Raw genomic sequence first — 16,634 nt, 5'->3', positions numbered from 1 at the left:
AAATCCCAGAGATAGGCATACTTAAAGTTGAGAACACAGACAGGAACTAGTAAAGTGAGAGCTGAAGTCCTGATGGTGGTAAGATTAACTGTATAGCATGGCTTATTACCTGGGAGGTCTGGGGATGAGTTCCTTGAAATTGTCTGCAGGACAATTTATGAGGGATGTGCGATCTACAGAAAGTTAATATAACTATTAGAGAAAAATAAAAACATTTACAGGACAGATAGAAGGGTAGGTATTTTTCTTAGTTAGGGTTTCTATTCTGTGGCTTAAACCAACTTTAGGAGAAAAAGGTTTTTCCATCTTAATTTTAGTTCATCATGAAGGGAAGTTAGAGAAGGAACTCAGGGTGGGAACCTGGAAGCAGGAAGTGAAGCAGAAGCCATGGAGGAACACTGCCTACTGGCTTGCTCCCTATAGTGTGCTTAACCTTTCTTATGTAATCCAGGACCATCTGCCTATGGATGCACCATCTACAGTGGGCTGGGCCCTCATACATCAGTCATTAGTCAAGAAAATGTCCCACAAGCTTGCCTACAGGCTAATATGAAAGAAGCATTTTTTTTTCAATTGAGGTTCCATTTTCCAGATACTATATCTTGGAGTTGATAGTTCATCCAGAACAATTGACCCCTTATCAACTCAACACACTAACACATCAACTTTAACCTTTCTTGTTTATCCACAAGATTACATATCAGCATTAATATCACAATACAAAACATAAATAACTTTAAAAGTCCCACAGTCTTTTAAAACATTGCAACACTTAAAATTTGGTCTCATTATAATATCCAAAGTTTCTTAACTGTGGGTTCCTGTAAAATAACAAATAGTTACATACTTTCTTACTCCAAGAAGGAAGAACCAAGATGTAGTCACATGACTAAAATCAAAAAATGTAAAATGTGAAGTCCAAAAGTGTAAAAGCTCAGTATCACACCTCTGGGACTCTCAGTCTTCTTGGGTGACAAAGGGCTTGAGCAGCTGCACCTCTCTGGCTCTGCCATACGTAATGTGTCTAATAGACTCAGGCCAGCTCCATTCCACTCTTCAGCTGCTGCTGTTCTTGGTGGTCATCCCATATGCTGGTATTTCCAAAGTCCTGGGGTCTTCACTGCAACTGGGCTGTACTTTAACTAGTAGTTTCTTCTGGGCTCTCTTCAGGGACTATCACTCTACCACATGGTACCCAGCCTCATCCTCTCTTCATGACCTCTTTAGTCCTGGGGCTTCTCCTTTAGTGGAGTCTATACCTTCACTAATGACCTCTCCTGGCTTTCTCATAGTGTCAGAGCTTCAGCTGCTCTCTAAGACCCCTCCCTCTATATGCCTTCAAACCCAGTACCACCTGGGAGGCTCTTACTTATAACCAAGTTTGGCTACTAATACAAAGTGCAGTGTTGACCCCTTCTGGACCACAGTTAATGTGTGCTGAGGAAACACTTCTCAGAAGATTTTTGCCTCTTTGGTCCTGGTGGCTTCTTCCCCCTAACCCCCTTTTGAGACAGGATCACTCTATGTAGCCTTGCCTGTGCTGGAACTGGCTCTGTAGACCAGGCTAGCCTCAAACTCACAGAGGTCTGCCTGCCTTTGCCTCCTAAGTGCTGAGATTAAAGGCATGCTCCGCCAAGGCCTGACAATGGCCTCTTCTTAATTATCGCTGATCTTCAGCACTAATTAACCATATTTTTTGTCCTAGCAAAACAAAGGTTTATTGGTTGTGGTCTCTTGTTAATCACAGCTGAATCTTCAGCCCCAGCTGACCAGAGCCACAGATTCTTATTCTAAAATATTGAACAGCCCCAAGACTCTCAAACTTCCCCTGAAACTTGATAAGCTAGGCTTCCATCATCTGCACTGTGCTCAGCATTATATCCTAAGTTCCCACAACAGCCCATTAAGCTCTGAACACTCAATTATTGGCCTGGAGTTTCACTGTCCTTCCACAATCCTCCCCCCAAACAACGTGGTCAGGTCTGTCATAGTGGTACTCCACTCTGATGCCAATATCTGTTTTAGTAAGGCTTTTTATTGCTGTGGTAAAACACCATGACTAAAAGCAACTTTGGGAGGAAAGGGTTTATTTTATCTCCATGACTGAGGGAGGTCAGGGTAGAAATCTGGAGGCAGGGACTAAACTAGAGGCCATGGAGGAATGCTGCTTACTGGCTTGTTCTCTGTGGCTTGCTGCTTTCTTCCACAATTCAGAACTACCTGCTTAGGGGAGGCACCACCCACAGTGGGCTGGGCCCTCCCATATCAGTCACTAATCAAGAAAATTTCCCTAAAGACTTGTGTGAGGTCAATCTGATGGAGACACTTTGTCAGTTGAGGTTACTCTTCCCACATAAATCTAGCTTGTGCCAAGTTGGCAAACCAGCAGTATTACATTGGAAAAGTGATGGACTCTAAAGAGAAGTGACGGGAAATTTGGAGAAAAACTAGTAACATGATATTAGGGAACCAAAAACAACAACAGCAACAAAAAATAGTCTATTTGAAGAAGGACTTTTAACTGAGCAGTGTTAAGATAAAGCTGAGGAGACATGAATGGGGGCGGCAGTGCGGAGGAGGGAGTGGGGGGCGGTACGGGGGTTTGGGGGTGGTGGTGTCGTGGGTCTAAGAGCTTCATGGAGAGCTCTTCTGGTAGATACTGGACACTTGTGTTATATCATCTGTCTTAAGATAGGAGGTTAAGTGTTGCAGCAGTGATTAGAATGGGAGAAATGGAAGAGTTGAAGGGAGGTAATTCATAACAGCAAAGTCTAGATGGGATTCTTATACAGGAAGGGCAACCAGATTCTCTACCAGTAAATGAGCAGTTTTAATAGATAAAACATCTGCTATCTGGAGTAATTTTTAGAAAATACATTTTTATTAAAATGTATTTGTAAATTGGGGTTGGTTATATGGTCTGTCCAGTTCACACTGAATACTGTTTTCTTCATAACTAAATATTTTAACTTTTTGTGTTCAAACTTGAAATTTGGGGATTGGACATGATACCAAATAATGGGTAGTAAGCAACAACTCTTTATGGATGTACAGAGCATTCCACAGTCTATGTCACTGTGAGGATGGAGTGGCAATCCTATTCCAGGCATGAAGGGCGAGATTACCATTAAGGAGACACATCTGCCTGGGACATCCTTTATCCTCACTCTTTCCTTCTCACATTCATTGACGGGAAGCTTGGGTTACCCGCATTCTCTGACTTGTGTGTGGTAGGTTTGAATGTAGGTCTGTGTGTCCCAAATTCTGGATGTGCTGTCACTTTTTAGTAAGGCATTCCTGGAACTATCGGCTGTATGGTTGCTTGTACCCACCCTAACCCAAGTGTTCCTGGATAAGGTGATTTTTGTGCAGGTGGTGTGGCTGTGGAGCTGGCCACTTCTGCCTCCTCTCTCATGTCATCACCTGTGACTGTTTACCCCCTGGATTTCCATTCCCTTGCTCAAATCTTTGCCATTTTTATTTCGGTTTCATCTAGTATGACTCCAATTTCTGAGTGGTTTTATCATCATTGTGTTGTTATTTTGTCCCCTTCCTCAATTTGTTCTTCCCCCACCCTGGCTTTTGTGCAGAAGGTTGGCTGTGTGCAGGTCTTGCTCAGTAATCAGAACTGCTTTCCCAAGGCCTGAGAACTAAGGGGGACTCAGGGGTCAGCCCCAGTAGGTTGATTGCTTTGCCTTCTCTTCTTTTTCCTCCATTTAATCATTGCCTGTTGCTCCTGGCTCTCTGTTGATAGAAAGAGTTACTTTCCTCCATCTCTATTTCCTAGAGTGACTTTAGCTTTAGGATAATGATTCTGTCACCTCCGAAAGAGAAAATAACGTGGCCTTTTCTGTGGTAAGCAAATGACTTCTAGGGAAATCTGAACTCTGGAGGACTCCCTTCAGCTAAGGTATCTTTTTAGAAGTAAAGCAGGATATGAATTGTGAGTACATTGATCAGGTAAATATAGCTGAAAGCCTAGTCTTCAAAGTTTGCAGATTAAATTAATACTATTTACTTTGAGGGCATCTTGGCTTTTTCAGACATAAGAGTGATTTCTGGCTCATTAAATCACCTTGTTTGTTATGTCATTTAACTGTAGAGTTCTAAAAACTAACTATACAGCTTTATTAAACATAGGTAAAGTATCTTTTTAAAATGATAACCAAACCTATCCTAAAAATCCATTCCATAAAATTGTACAAATAGTGAATTTTATGTAAATCAATTTATTTGCAGCCCTGGGAATGGATTCTCAAGCCTCCAGCATGCGAGGCAAGCACCTTAACCACTAAGCTTCATCCTCAGGCCTAGAAGGAGTGATTTTTAACTTGGCAACTTCAAGACCTGCTTTTAATTCCCCCAAGTACCTGAAATTATTTGTGTTATTTATTATAATGCATTTTAAAGAAACATCTTTTTCGCACTGACAGTATCTTTGAGGTAATGTTTCTGTACTTCTCTTACAGTTTGCTCTTTTGTGCTTTACAGTATCCTTTATGCAGAAGTTATTTGCTGATGGTAGAGTATTTTACTTGTTTTTGCCTCTGGTTCATCGATAACACAATAAGGTCTGAAAACAAAGCAACTTCCTCCTGGATTAATTTGGCCAACAGTGAACCCAAGTTCGAATTCTGTGGTTCCCTCCCTGTGTCTTGTATGTCTGTAGTCTGTTGTCTATGTCTGATCCATCTGTCCCTGCTGCCTGTGAGTTGTGCCTATGTCTGATGTATGAATTTGTACCTGATTCTGATATGTGTGTTTCTGTGTATATATCCGAAGTCTGTTGTGTCTGTCCCTAACAGGGTTTTTGAACAGCACAAAAAACACAATGTGGGAAAGGAACGAGAGATTAATTCTTTATAGAAAATTTTAACAGAGTTTTACCAGGGAAGAAATTATTTGACTGACCCACCAGTGTAGCTGGAGAATTTCTCTCCAGCTCCCGCCACCAAGTCCCGCCAGTCCCAGAGCCCACTTATAAAATAAACACACAGACTCTTACATTATTTAAACTGCTTGGCCATTAGCTCAGGCCTGTCATTGTCTAGCTCTTACGCTTATATTTAGCCCATTTCTATTAATCTTTACTTTGCCACGTGGCTCATGGCTTACTGGTACCTTACATCTTCCTTGTCCTGATGGCGGCTGGCAGTGTCCCTCTCTCAGCCTTCCACTTCCCAGAATTCTTTTCCTTGTCCCGCCTATACTTCCTGCCTAGCCAATGGCCAATCAGTGATTTATTTACTGACCAATCAGCAACACACTTGACATACAGACCATCCCACAGCACTTCCCCTTTTCTTAAAAAGGAAGGTTTTAACTTTAACATAGTAAAATTAAATATAACAAAACAATTATCAAGCAAGAATTACAGTTACAATATTAAAGAATAGATCCTATCTATCTTATATTTGTGAGTTTAAGGTTTTATATCTAACTTATCTTTTATTATAACTAAGGAAAATTGTAAGTATCTAGTCTTTAACCACATCAAAGACCTCAGAAGGATATACTACTACCTGAGAAATGGAGAAGGATATAAGCAACTTTTAGGAGTCTTGTAGGGTAGACAGAGACAGCTGGCAGCCTGGACAGTCATTCAAAGTTCTCTTGTAAAGTTGGGGCATCTGTCTTTAGCCCACAGGCCTAGAGTCTCTTATTTACTTTTCTCTGTGTCCTGTAGAATGTCTGGCAGTTTTTTCTGCAAAGCAGGAACCTGAAGGACCATTTTGTCAAGCAAAGTTCAGTGGTCACCTTTGTATGGGTCCTGTATGTCCAGTTGATCAGACAGTCCAGGCAAGAACAGTTTCTTGCCCAAATGGCTATTTTTGTCAAGGTGAAGATAAACTCCGTATGGAGTGTCTTCGATGCCCATCCTCCTCTCTGAAGTAAATCGGTGCTGTCAGGAGCAGACATGTCTCACTGTCCAGAAAGTCTAAATTTTTAAAACATTTTAAATGTCATATTCTGTAGGTCTTTGAAGTGTTTGAAGACTACCTATCTATCTGAAATATATCTATGTATACCTAGAAGACTTAACTAACATGGCTATAAATATTATCATAGATGACTAACTATTAATCTATTTTTTAATTATCCATTACAATTTTAAATGAGTTACATAAACATAATACCTCAAACAAGAATAGAAATATATATACAGTATAACAAAATTAAGTTTAAATTTGTATCAATAAACTAAAATCTATAGCAATGTAAAACATTTTAAACAAGTTGTTACTCTTTAAAAGTAGGTTCATTAATCTACCCTTTTATCCTATCATATCTAAACTATCCCCTTTTTTTTTTTAGAAAGAGATTGTATTTATAATCAACCTGTTTTAAATAAAAATATTGGTTTTTGTTTGTCCCACACCAGAGGGCTCTTCTGATTTGGGACATAAGAATCTCTTAACCATTTTTTTTTTTTTTTGAGCAATATGTCTGGGTTTAGAGGGGGAGTGAGCCAATTCCATCTCTAAAGCCAGCTTGGTATATTTGGGAATTTGGGCGTAGCTTCTTTTACTACTTCCTGTTGGAGGGGGGCGCTGTATCTTATGGGGACACGAAGAAAATTTTAGGATCATGGAGTAGTCCATGAGGCTGTATCGTCTGAGCCAGTTGCCTTGGAACCATTTTGGATGTTGAGTCATCTGGGCCATGGTGTCATTGGAGACCTTTCAGGGGGTCTTGGCTGGTCAAACCTGATGTATCTTAATCTGGAATAAATCCATAGCCTCTGGCTTTCTGTGGAAACAAAAGCAGAGTCTCCTTTCCAAAGCAACATATCCTTATATCCAAATTTTGAAGTCAAGGTACCTTTAAAATATACATTTTGGCATAACTCAACAGCTTTTACAATCAAATGTTTTTCTGCAGTTACGAATATCAAAGACAACATAATCCAGATTCTTTGTGTGGTAGCCATCTTTACGTGGCTTATTTTTTTATATTAGCGTGAGCCTATTGCTTTAAACTGCAGCCTTCTAAGCCTGAAACGGCACAGTGGCTGCTGGCTCCGCCCACTTCAGCTTCCCAACATGGCGGCGGTCCGCTTTCCGCCAGCTCTGGGAGCCATAACTCTCAGAAATAGTGGGTCTACACTTTTACCAAAGTAGCGTGTAGCCCAGAAACCTCTTTTTTTGTTTTGTACTAGCAAAGGCTAAATTCACCACACAGTTTAATGTGCTACTTGCAGAGGCCTCATTCCCGCCATACTGCAGGTCGAGAGCGCACGCTAGGAACCCGCCAGTAGCTCAAACCGGCAGCTGCCGCTTATTTGAGAGAGACAATTAGGAAGCTGTTTTAGGTCCGTTTTAGAATCTTTTTTCTAAGTTTTTAGGTGGAAACTCTTGCCCCACGTTGGGCGCCATTTGTAGCTGGAGAATTTCTCTCCAGCTCCCGCCACCAAGTCCCGCCAGTCCCAGAGCCCACTTATAAAATAAACACACAGACTCTTACATTATTTAAACTGCTTGGCCATTAGCTCAGGCCTGTCATTGTCTAGCTCTTACGCTTATATTTAGCCCATTTCTATTAATCTTTACTTTGCCACGTGGCTCATGGCTTACTGGTACCTTACATCTTCCTTGTCCTGATGGCGGCTGGCAGTGTCCCTCTCTCAGCCTTCCACTTCCCAGAATTCTTTTCCTTGTCCCGCCTATACTTCCTGCCTAGCCAATGGCCAATCAGTGATTTATTTACTGACCAATCAGCAACACACTTGACATACAGACCATCCCACAGCACACCAGACCCAGAATAGCATTTAAAACTGTAAACAGGTGCTGTCAACATATATCCACATGTTGCTTCCAACGTTTATGGGATATTTGTTGTATAAGGTGACTTTCAGACTGTTGGCTGCTTTCATCAAATGACCACCACAACATGTGTATACACACATGTATTACTCTGGGTCAGGGGCATGGAAAATGCGTAACTTAAGGTTAAAGCTATACATTTAGCTTAGGTTGTAAAAACTTGTTACGTGAGAAATTCAAGGAATAGTTAAGTTAAACTGTTCTCTTATAGGCAGGTTAAACTTAAGCAAGCTGAGTACACAGTAGGTTAGCAGAGTTTAAGTATATAGTCTTAGATGATCTCAAGGCATATTATTAACTAGATGGCAAGGTCTGGAAAAGTTTATTTTTTGAATACAAGAAGTATTTTCAGAAAAATGTATTAATACACATCTGTTCCTTATATAGTATCTTGAAATTTCCCTGGTATTGTGGGGATAGTGGTCATAATTGCAGCCAGGATTTACTTTAATATTGCTGACTTACTATCGTTGTAGATTAACGTTTTCTTTTTGAGTACTTTAGATTTAAAATATTGCTGAGCATGGTGGCACATGTCTTTAATCCCAGCCCTCAGGAGGCAGAGGCAGGCAGATTTCAGTGAGTTTGAGACCAGCCTGGTCTACAAAGTGAGTTCCAGGATAGCCAGGGATACACGGAGAAACCCTGTCTCAAAAGACCAAAAAAAAAATACATACTTTAAAAATTGCTACTGTAGCTGGGCGATGGTGCCACATGCCTTTAATTCCAGCACTCAGGAGGCAGAGGCAGGTGGATCTGTGTGAGTTCGAGGCCAGCCTGGTCTACAGAGTGAGTTCCAGAATACCCCAGGGCTATACAGAGAAACCCTGTCTTGAAAAACAAAAACAAACAAACAAGCAAACAAAAATTGCTACTGTATAAAGGTAGAATTTTTGTGCTGATAAATGTAGGGACCTTTTCTTTTTTTTTCTTTTAAATTTATTTGTTTTACATCCTGACTGCAGTTACCTTCCCTCCCCTGTTCCCACTGTTAGGAATCCCATAAGAAGACCAAACTATACAACTGTAACACATACACAGAGGGCCTAGGTTAGTGCCTTGCAGGCTCCCTGGTTGTTTGTTCAGTTTCTATGAGCACAACTATGGCTGGCGTAAGAACCCTAACTTAAACAAGATGGATCTTAATGTCTTTCTCACATGCCTTATTTCTTTCTCACACCATACTCACTTTTTGAATTTAAATAGTCCTAAAAAATTTGCCTTGTGTTTAGTATTTAAAATCATTATAATTCCTGGAGAGATAGCCTAGCAGTTTAGAGCACAGGCTGCTCTTCTAGAGAACCTGGGTTTGATTCCCACACCCACATGGTGGCTCACAAACATCTATAACTTGGGTTCCAGGGAATCCAACACCCTCTTCTGGCCTCCACAGGCACCAGGCACACATATAGTATATGGACTTGTGATATGCAGGCAAAACACCCATATACATAAAAAAATAATCATTATAGTGCACATCTTTTTAATACTAGCACTGGATGCTGGGTAGGAGCAGGGGGCAGAAATAGGCAGATCTCTGTGTTCGATGTTAGCCTGATCTATATAGCACATTTGAGGACAGCCAAGGTTATGATGCTCTGTCTAAACAAAGAAACAAAAATCATAAAAAACATGAGAAATCACTCAATTTATGATTAAATTATAGCAATCTAGCAATAAAAAGATTACATAAAACATTTCAAATTAATTTTTTGCTAGAAATACCCACATTACAACAAACTATAAAGATTGTCATCTTTAAGATAAATTTAAGATCAATTTCTTTTTATACATCCAGAGAAGAACATTTTATTAACATACTTATTTTAACTTCATTCCCCAAACAGGATAGGTAAATGGTGAAAAGTACATAATTATGGCTCAGTTATATGGAAAATTTGATTTCCCTGGCATTAAATTGTATAGTTGAGGTTACCATGTGTTTCAAATTATGGCAGTGAAATTAGTGTGTCCAAAATTGCCATAGTAGGGCTAAAGAGATGGCTGAGCAGTTAAGAATATATGCTGCTCTCAAAGAGCACTCAAGTTTAGTTTCCAGCACCAATGTTGGATATACATGCCTATAATTAAAATTTATATTTAAAAACTTTCTTGTGTAGGCAGCTACAGCTGCTGTGAGTGCATAAATACAGAAGTCCTGTTATCTTCAGAAGACATTGTTTCTTGCTAGTCAACATTGTAGCATATGACAGCAGGGTGGGGTGGGGTGGGGTGGGGTGGGGACTCTTCCTGAACCTTGAACCTCTACTCCAGCTGAGAAACTGTTATACCCAGATTGTGGGGACCCCCAAAAGACCACCACGGAGACCGAATCCCGTATGTAAAAGCAAAGAGCCTTTATTATCTTCAAGCTCCGGGCTTGGTCTCTTTGTCTGTCCAGTGCAGCAGTGAGAACAGAAAGCCCTAAGCCCAGGCAGGGTAGAGTTTTTATCGTTGCAGAGGTTGGGATGAGAGGATTTCCAAGGTTCAGGATCCTGATTGGCTGACAATTGTCTAGGGGTATCTGTAAAACAAAATAGGTGTGTTAGACTCAAGGACATCTGGCAACCTTATCTGATGGTTGGAATGTTTGGGATATTAGGTACTTCCCCATCCCTGGGTGGTATTAGCTTAAGGCTTTTCCTGGATCTGGGTATTGCCTGCCAGTAAGCCTGTCACAGAAGCTGTCTTTAGGCCCCTGAGCCTGTTATGGCAGCTGTGTGGTCAAGCTGTTTTGGGGCCTCTCAACAAAACCATGGACAGTTGATGGCTTCTGGAGTGTTGATATCTTTTCAGGATATAGACCCTAGTAGGTCAGCCACCCTATCTGGTCAGATGGCCCCCGGATCTGGAAGTATATTGGCAGCACATCTTTGACTCAATGGGTTATTTTATTTTATTTTATTTTTTTTTGGTTTATCGAGACAGGGTTTCTCTGTGTAGCTTTGCGCCTTTTCCTGGAACTCACTTGGTAGCCCAGGCTGGCCTCTAACTCACAGAGATCCACCTGGCTCTGCCTCCCAAGTGCTGGGATTAAAGGCGTGCACCACTACCGCCCGGCCTCAATGGGTTATTAAAGAAAAGAGAACAGAAGTTGGGGGAGTGGAGAGATAGAGTTGGGTTGGGGAGGAGTGGGGGTGAATATGATCAAAATACATTGTATGAAGTTCTCAAAAAATAAAAATATTTGAAAATTTAGAATCCATTTAAAAAACTGTCATAGTATCTTCAAGGTTGTTTTGTTTTGGTTTTTGAAACAATGCCCCTTTAAGCAACTAATTATACTGTGAAGGTGTGACATTTAATTATGACGTAGTGAAGGTGAAGCAGCATTGGTTACCGTGTGGAAAGGTCACGGTCATGACAACCCAGTGTCAGTTTTAGAGCTTTATTAGGAGGAAGAGGGGTGGGGGAGAAGAACCAGGCCTGGGAAAGAAGCACGTGTGCAGAGAGCAGAGGGTAAGATAGTGGGGTGGGGAAGAGAGAGCAGAGGAGAGAGAGAGGGTGGGGTCTGAATCCGGCTTTTTAAGGGCTCCCAGTGAAGTGGGCTTAGGGAGCTACACCACACATGCGCTGATTGCATGACCATGCCGCGAGCACATAGTTGCCAGCACACACTGATGATGTGAGATGCAAGACCCTTTGCTTAACTCCTGCACTGCGCATGTGTGGTTATGTAGCTCTAGTGAGGGCAGAATTCTAACAGAAGGCATTTCTCTTGTGAGAGTTCATATGACCAGGGCCTCTTCAAGTCCCAAAAGTAGAACCCCAGTAGCTCATCTCACCATGTCTAATCACAGCCTTGTAGGAACAACAGAAGAGTTTCTAGTATATCTTTCCAGTTTCCAGTCTGTTGTAAAGTCTTATTGTGTTGTGTTATACTTGTTCCCTCTGGGTTGGACATGGCCCTTGATTTCTTGAATTAGAGTAGCTGTGAATACCTGCAAGTGACTCTCATGACATCAGGCTTATTAACATTTCCTTGTGCAGGGTGGGGGTAAGGGGATATGGCTCGGGAGACTCAGAAGATCCTCTCAAGGCCTTTAGATCTGTACACATTCTAATCTTTCCTCAAATCCTGAAGAACAAAAGCTCAGCAGACAGAAGAGGAAGCATTGATCAATTGATTTCTTTTGAGAAAGGGTTTCACTATCTAGCTTTTGGTGGCATGGAACTCTCTATGCAATGTTTGCCTCAAACTCTTAGAGATCTGCCCATCTCTGCTTCTCACGTACTGGGATTAAATGTATGCACTACACTTCTCAGGGAATCTGTCTCTGTGTCAGACTCCCAAGTCATGTACTAGGTGATTCTTAGGCAGCTTATATGTATGAACAAATGAGAGAAATAGGAACAGAATGGCTTTCTCATCCATGGTCTGTGCTTGATAACAAATGGGCACAGGAAAGGAGCAAAGAGGAAGCTTTGTGTGAGCTTGTCAGAACAATTCACCTTTGCTATACCTTAGTATTCTCTTACTTTGTTACAGTCAGCTAGCTGGGGTCCTTTACTCCCCTCATGGGAATTGGGGGCAGGTGAGGAGAAGCAGCCTTGGTTTCTGGCAGCAGTTGGTGGCAACCACAGATAGCTGTAAGCTGCAGCACATGATACCTCATGTTGCAGCCTTGAATTGGGCTGTGGGAACTTTAGCCCCATGGTAGTGTTAAACTCTTGTGCAGCCAAGGAAGTGGGAGTCCCTAGCCCCTGACAGTGACTGGTGTTAGAGCTCCTGGGCCACAAGTATCCTGTATCCTTGACCTTTATGGCCTTGCAGTCTCTAGAACTCTGCCAACAGCCAGGGCCTTTAGTTTCTCATCCTTCACTCCTAACAGCCTTCTGTTCTTTAGCTTCAATTCTCAATGCTCTCTTGCTGCCTTTTTTACTTGTACTTTTCTTAGTTGTTTCTGCCACTTCTGGGCCACTACCTGGCTACTTTACAGAATATTGCAACTACTTCTACTGCTGCAGCTCACTTCTTTCATATCATATCAGCAGCTGAGCTTACACCACTAAAGAGAGCAAAAGCAGACAGAAGGTCACTTGAGAATTACTGCACCACCAGTGTTGCTCAGAAAGGTGCCGCTGCTGAAGTGATCCAACAGCCACTATATAGAGCCAGAAAAGTGTGTTCTGTATCAACCAGAGAAAACCTCTGTGCAAATAAATGAAAGACTTGTTTATACCTGTTATGTTTCAGAAATTATTGAGGGCCAGCCTCTTTAATTTCCTTCCCATGGGCTCAGAAGAGACACTACTAACAGTGGAGGTATTCTGTGGGAAAATAATTAAGTACACTGGGTTGTTTCATCCATGTCCTTTATTCCTCTGAGATTAAATTCTGTCTACACAGCTTCAACTCTATTCTCATATTTAGCTCCTCTTTGTCTCTTGTCTTCTCATAACTCCAACTCTTTTCCGTTCCCATCCTTATCTTCATCCTTGTTAATCTCCATCCTGGTTCCTTCCCCTTCCTCCTCCTACCAGCAGCCTGACCCTTACAATACAAAGCAAAGCTTCCAAGCTCCCTACCAGAGCCATGATAGCCAGCTTCATTTGCAACCCAAAAGGGGAGTGAATAGAGGAGGTGGGGTCAGATAAGGCCTGGAATAAATCAGAAAGGGAATTTATGTGCTCAAAATACATTCTTAGAAGTGGTTAGGTGAAACGTTACAAGTCTGTCATAAATGAGCTCAAATTACAATCTTACAGGTGGTTAGGTAAAGGAGTCTGTAAGTCACTAAAATAAAACTGCCTCTATTTTCCTATGCTGCCATATACTGGCAGGGCGGGTAACTCTGCTAGGAGCTAAGAAACCTGCCACAATACTTCACTGCACCTGGTATGCAAAAAGCCCTTTTGTTCTGAATCAGTTCTGAATGACATTTGGGTTGTGAGAGAAAGCAGGGTCTGACCTTCGTTTGCACAAGAAATAAAGCTATGCCTAGGAGACATAAACCTAAGGGTGTTTATCTTAATTCAGGAGACAGAATTTGATCTGTTTACTGTTTTGGCCTAGGATGCATGAGAAGTATATCAAATAAATACACTGTTAGGAGTTCTTAGAAGCATACAAGAAAATCATCGCAGTAACCAGCTAATATACATATATATGTATATATATATATGTATATATATAAGCTAAAATATTACCAAGACTTCTTAAGCCATGGACCTTCAGAAAAGTCCTTGACCTTACCAAGTAATAGCTTTTGTCATAGTAGCGAATTCCATTCCATTTTCCTGTGGTTTGCAGCAGTTATAACATTGTTACTTGTGTGTACCAGTTACAATAGACCCCACTGGGCTGTCAGAGGATGTACTTTCCCTCTGACCTGGGTGGACATTATTATAGGGTCATCTAGATTGCAATGACACTTGTGATTGTGAAGACCTTGACACAGCTCTTTCAAAGTCATGCCTGTGACTCTGCCTTCATGTACATTAGATATTAATTTTTGTTGGAAATAATAATCTCATTGTGTTGTACCCATTTTGCAAAACCCCCAGAGACCACCAAGGAGCCGGTTTCTGATGCAAGCACATAAGTGTCCTTTTATTCAGGTTCAACCTGGTCTGCTGCATGACAGATGGAAGGAAATGTGGCGACGGCCACGAGCCCAGGTTTTTATAGGGAAAAACCACAAGCTGGGAATTGGCAACTTGGGATTGGGTAGAAGGGGCAAGGTGATTTTTTGAAACTATTGGTCTAGACTTTTGGCGAGGAACCACAACCCGCTGAACAGGATTATCTGGACTGCTCAGCAGGATTATCTAGATATCTCCAAGGGCGGTAAACCACAGACAGCATCCTGTTAAGCTTTCCTTTCCTGTATAAACAGCAGACAGGATGTCTGCAGGAGTATCTGGATCCTGTTAGGCTTTTCTGTATAAACAGCAGACAGGATGTCTGCAGGAGGATACTGCTCTGTATCTGTTCAGTTAGGGCATATTCCTGAGCCTGTAAAGTTAAGTCTAGGCCTTCACAATTGTAAACATTATGTCAGAGTAGTTCTTTGACCATAAGAATAATACATGCTTTAGCACTCCAAATCATTGAGTCAGTTTTAAGAACACTCAACTAAGGGCAAAAAACTATAAAAAGCACTTTTATATGACACCCAAAGATTGTTTCCTGGTGGTGCTCATGAAAGAAGTGATTGAGTGACCAGTTGATGAAGTAGGAGGTGGGGAGGATGTCTCTGACCCTGACCCTGGAATGCCTTGCTGGGCCATGTGCCCCATACTGTGTCTGCCTTAGTCCTTGCAGAAAGATGTGCCCTCTAGTCTCACAACAATTGCTGTGGTAGGAGGGAACTCATGTACAAACCCATCTCATGATTCCAAACTGAGGCTGTTTTCTTTTTTACTAGAGGAAATAAAAATTTAAGGATCATTTAAAATAGTTTCTTTTCCGTATTAGTTGATTGTTAAAAAAAAGTTGGGGGTAATTCTTGTGGGGTGGTGGTGGTAAAGAACAGACCCCCACATTCTTGCTGTGATAGCTGTGGATTCAATACTGTGGTCTTTGTGTAGGTTTAAGGCTGTAGCAATGCGTAGTTGAGTGTACTCCTGTTAGAGCTCTGACTTTTGATGTTACTGTCAAGGGTTTATTTTCATTGCCCTTGTGTTTACTCTAGGTTATACATGTGCATGTTTTTAACACTAGGAAATTTGTTTTTTCCCTTGGAATCAGGTTACTTGCTAAACTCATTGCAGATATAGTAGTAATCTCTTCATGTAAGCAGGGAAGTCAACTCTCCCTGACATTTTGTGAATTACCATCTGTGTGGGCCATGACTTGTTTGTATGTAGAAATAGGTACCATTCCTACAGCACAGAAGCTTTTGAAAGTTGGAGAAGTATAGGTTCCAGGGGTTATTTTATAAGTTTTGAGTCTTGACAGTGATTTTCTGTATTGAAGTCCTAATTTGCCATACTACCATGTTCTTGTTTTCTAGGGAATATCTTGGCAAACAGCTCCAGTCGGAGCAGCCTCAGACTGCTGCTGCCCGGAGCTGAGCTGAGCTCTTCAGCTTTTCTGCACCTCTGATGGACCACTGGAGTGAGAACCTCAGTCCTTAGGATCAAAAATGAATAGTTTTTAATTTAATGGTAATTTCTTTTCTGTGTATAGCTTTTCTCAATGGTAATTCCTGGGTGAATAAAGGTATTTGCTTGTTAAATTGTATAAAAGTAGGTGCTTTCTGTATGTAGGGAAATATTACTGTTACTTACATTGCTTATAATTTCTGTATTTATTGTTCTCTGGAAATAAATATTAAAGGATTCTCACTCCAAACATGTTCTTTCATTTTGGTTATTATGTGAACTTTGAATAAAAGTCTTATTACACAATTTCAAATAAAAATTGGGAGAATTATTCCCAAGTAATGATGGGAAGTAAATGCTTTGAAATGACCACTGATCTCTCTCTTATACCTTCCTCCTTCTCTCTCTCTCTCTCTCTCTCTCTCTCTCTCTCTCTCTCTCTCCCTCCTTCCCTCCCTCTGTCTCTCCCTCCCTTCCTCTCCCTCTTTCTCCACCTATGTGGCATTACATCACTCAATAAAATGTATGTCCTGAGAAGTACATCTATAGGTAAGTTAGTCATTGTGCAAACTTCACAGAGTACAGGTACATAAGCTTGCATGATCAAAATCAGTCCCTTAATTTGGCCTCTTGATGCAATGAAGACAGTAAAAGGTGGAGGTAAGTAAAAGGAGTACACTTTAATATAGTGACAAAAATAGCAAATAAATAGATACCATGGTTGTTTGTTACCACTATCAGTTTTGTGTACTGTACATA

At 41.1% G+C, this 16,634-nt stretch overlaps 1 protein-coding gene across 4 annotated transcripts in view; it reads left to right on the top strand.

Annotated features, from left to right (window-relative positions):
• Positions 1-16,125, top strand: part of Atp6v1h (ATPase H+ transporting V1 subunit H) — a 105,260-nt gene extending 89,135 nt beyond the window's left edge. For all 4 annotated transcript variants that reach the window (XR_009377494.1, XM_059253804.1, XM_059253802.1 and 1 more), the window contains one exon: positions 15,785-16,125. Coding sequence is in view for 3 of the 4 variants with exons in the window: in XM_059253804.1 (XP_059109787.1) it covers positions 15,785-15,845 (61 nt within the window). In the remaining variant the exon portion in view is untranslated. The remainder of the gene's footprint in view (positions 1-15,784) is intronic.
• The last annotated feature ends 509 nt before the right edge of the window (positions 16,126-16,634 follow it).

The sequence above is a fragment of the Peromyscus eremicus genome, chromosome 2, assembly GCF_949786415.1.
Source record: "Peromyscus eremicus chromosome 2, PerEre_H2_v1, whole genome shotgun sequence".
Taxonomy (NCBI): Eukaryota; Metazoa; Chordata; class Mammalia; order Rodentia; family Cricetidae; genus Peromyscus; species Peromyscus eremicus.
Note: the sequence above shows the minus strand (reverse complement) of the source record. Positions and strands in the feature narration are given on the sequence as shown.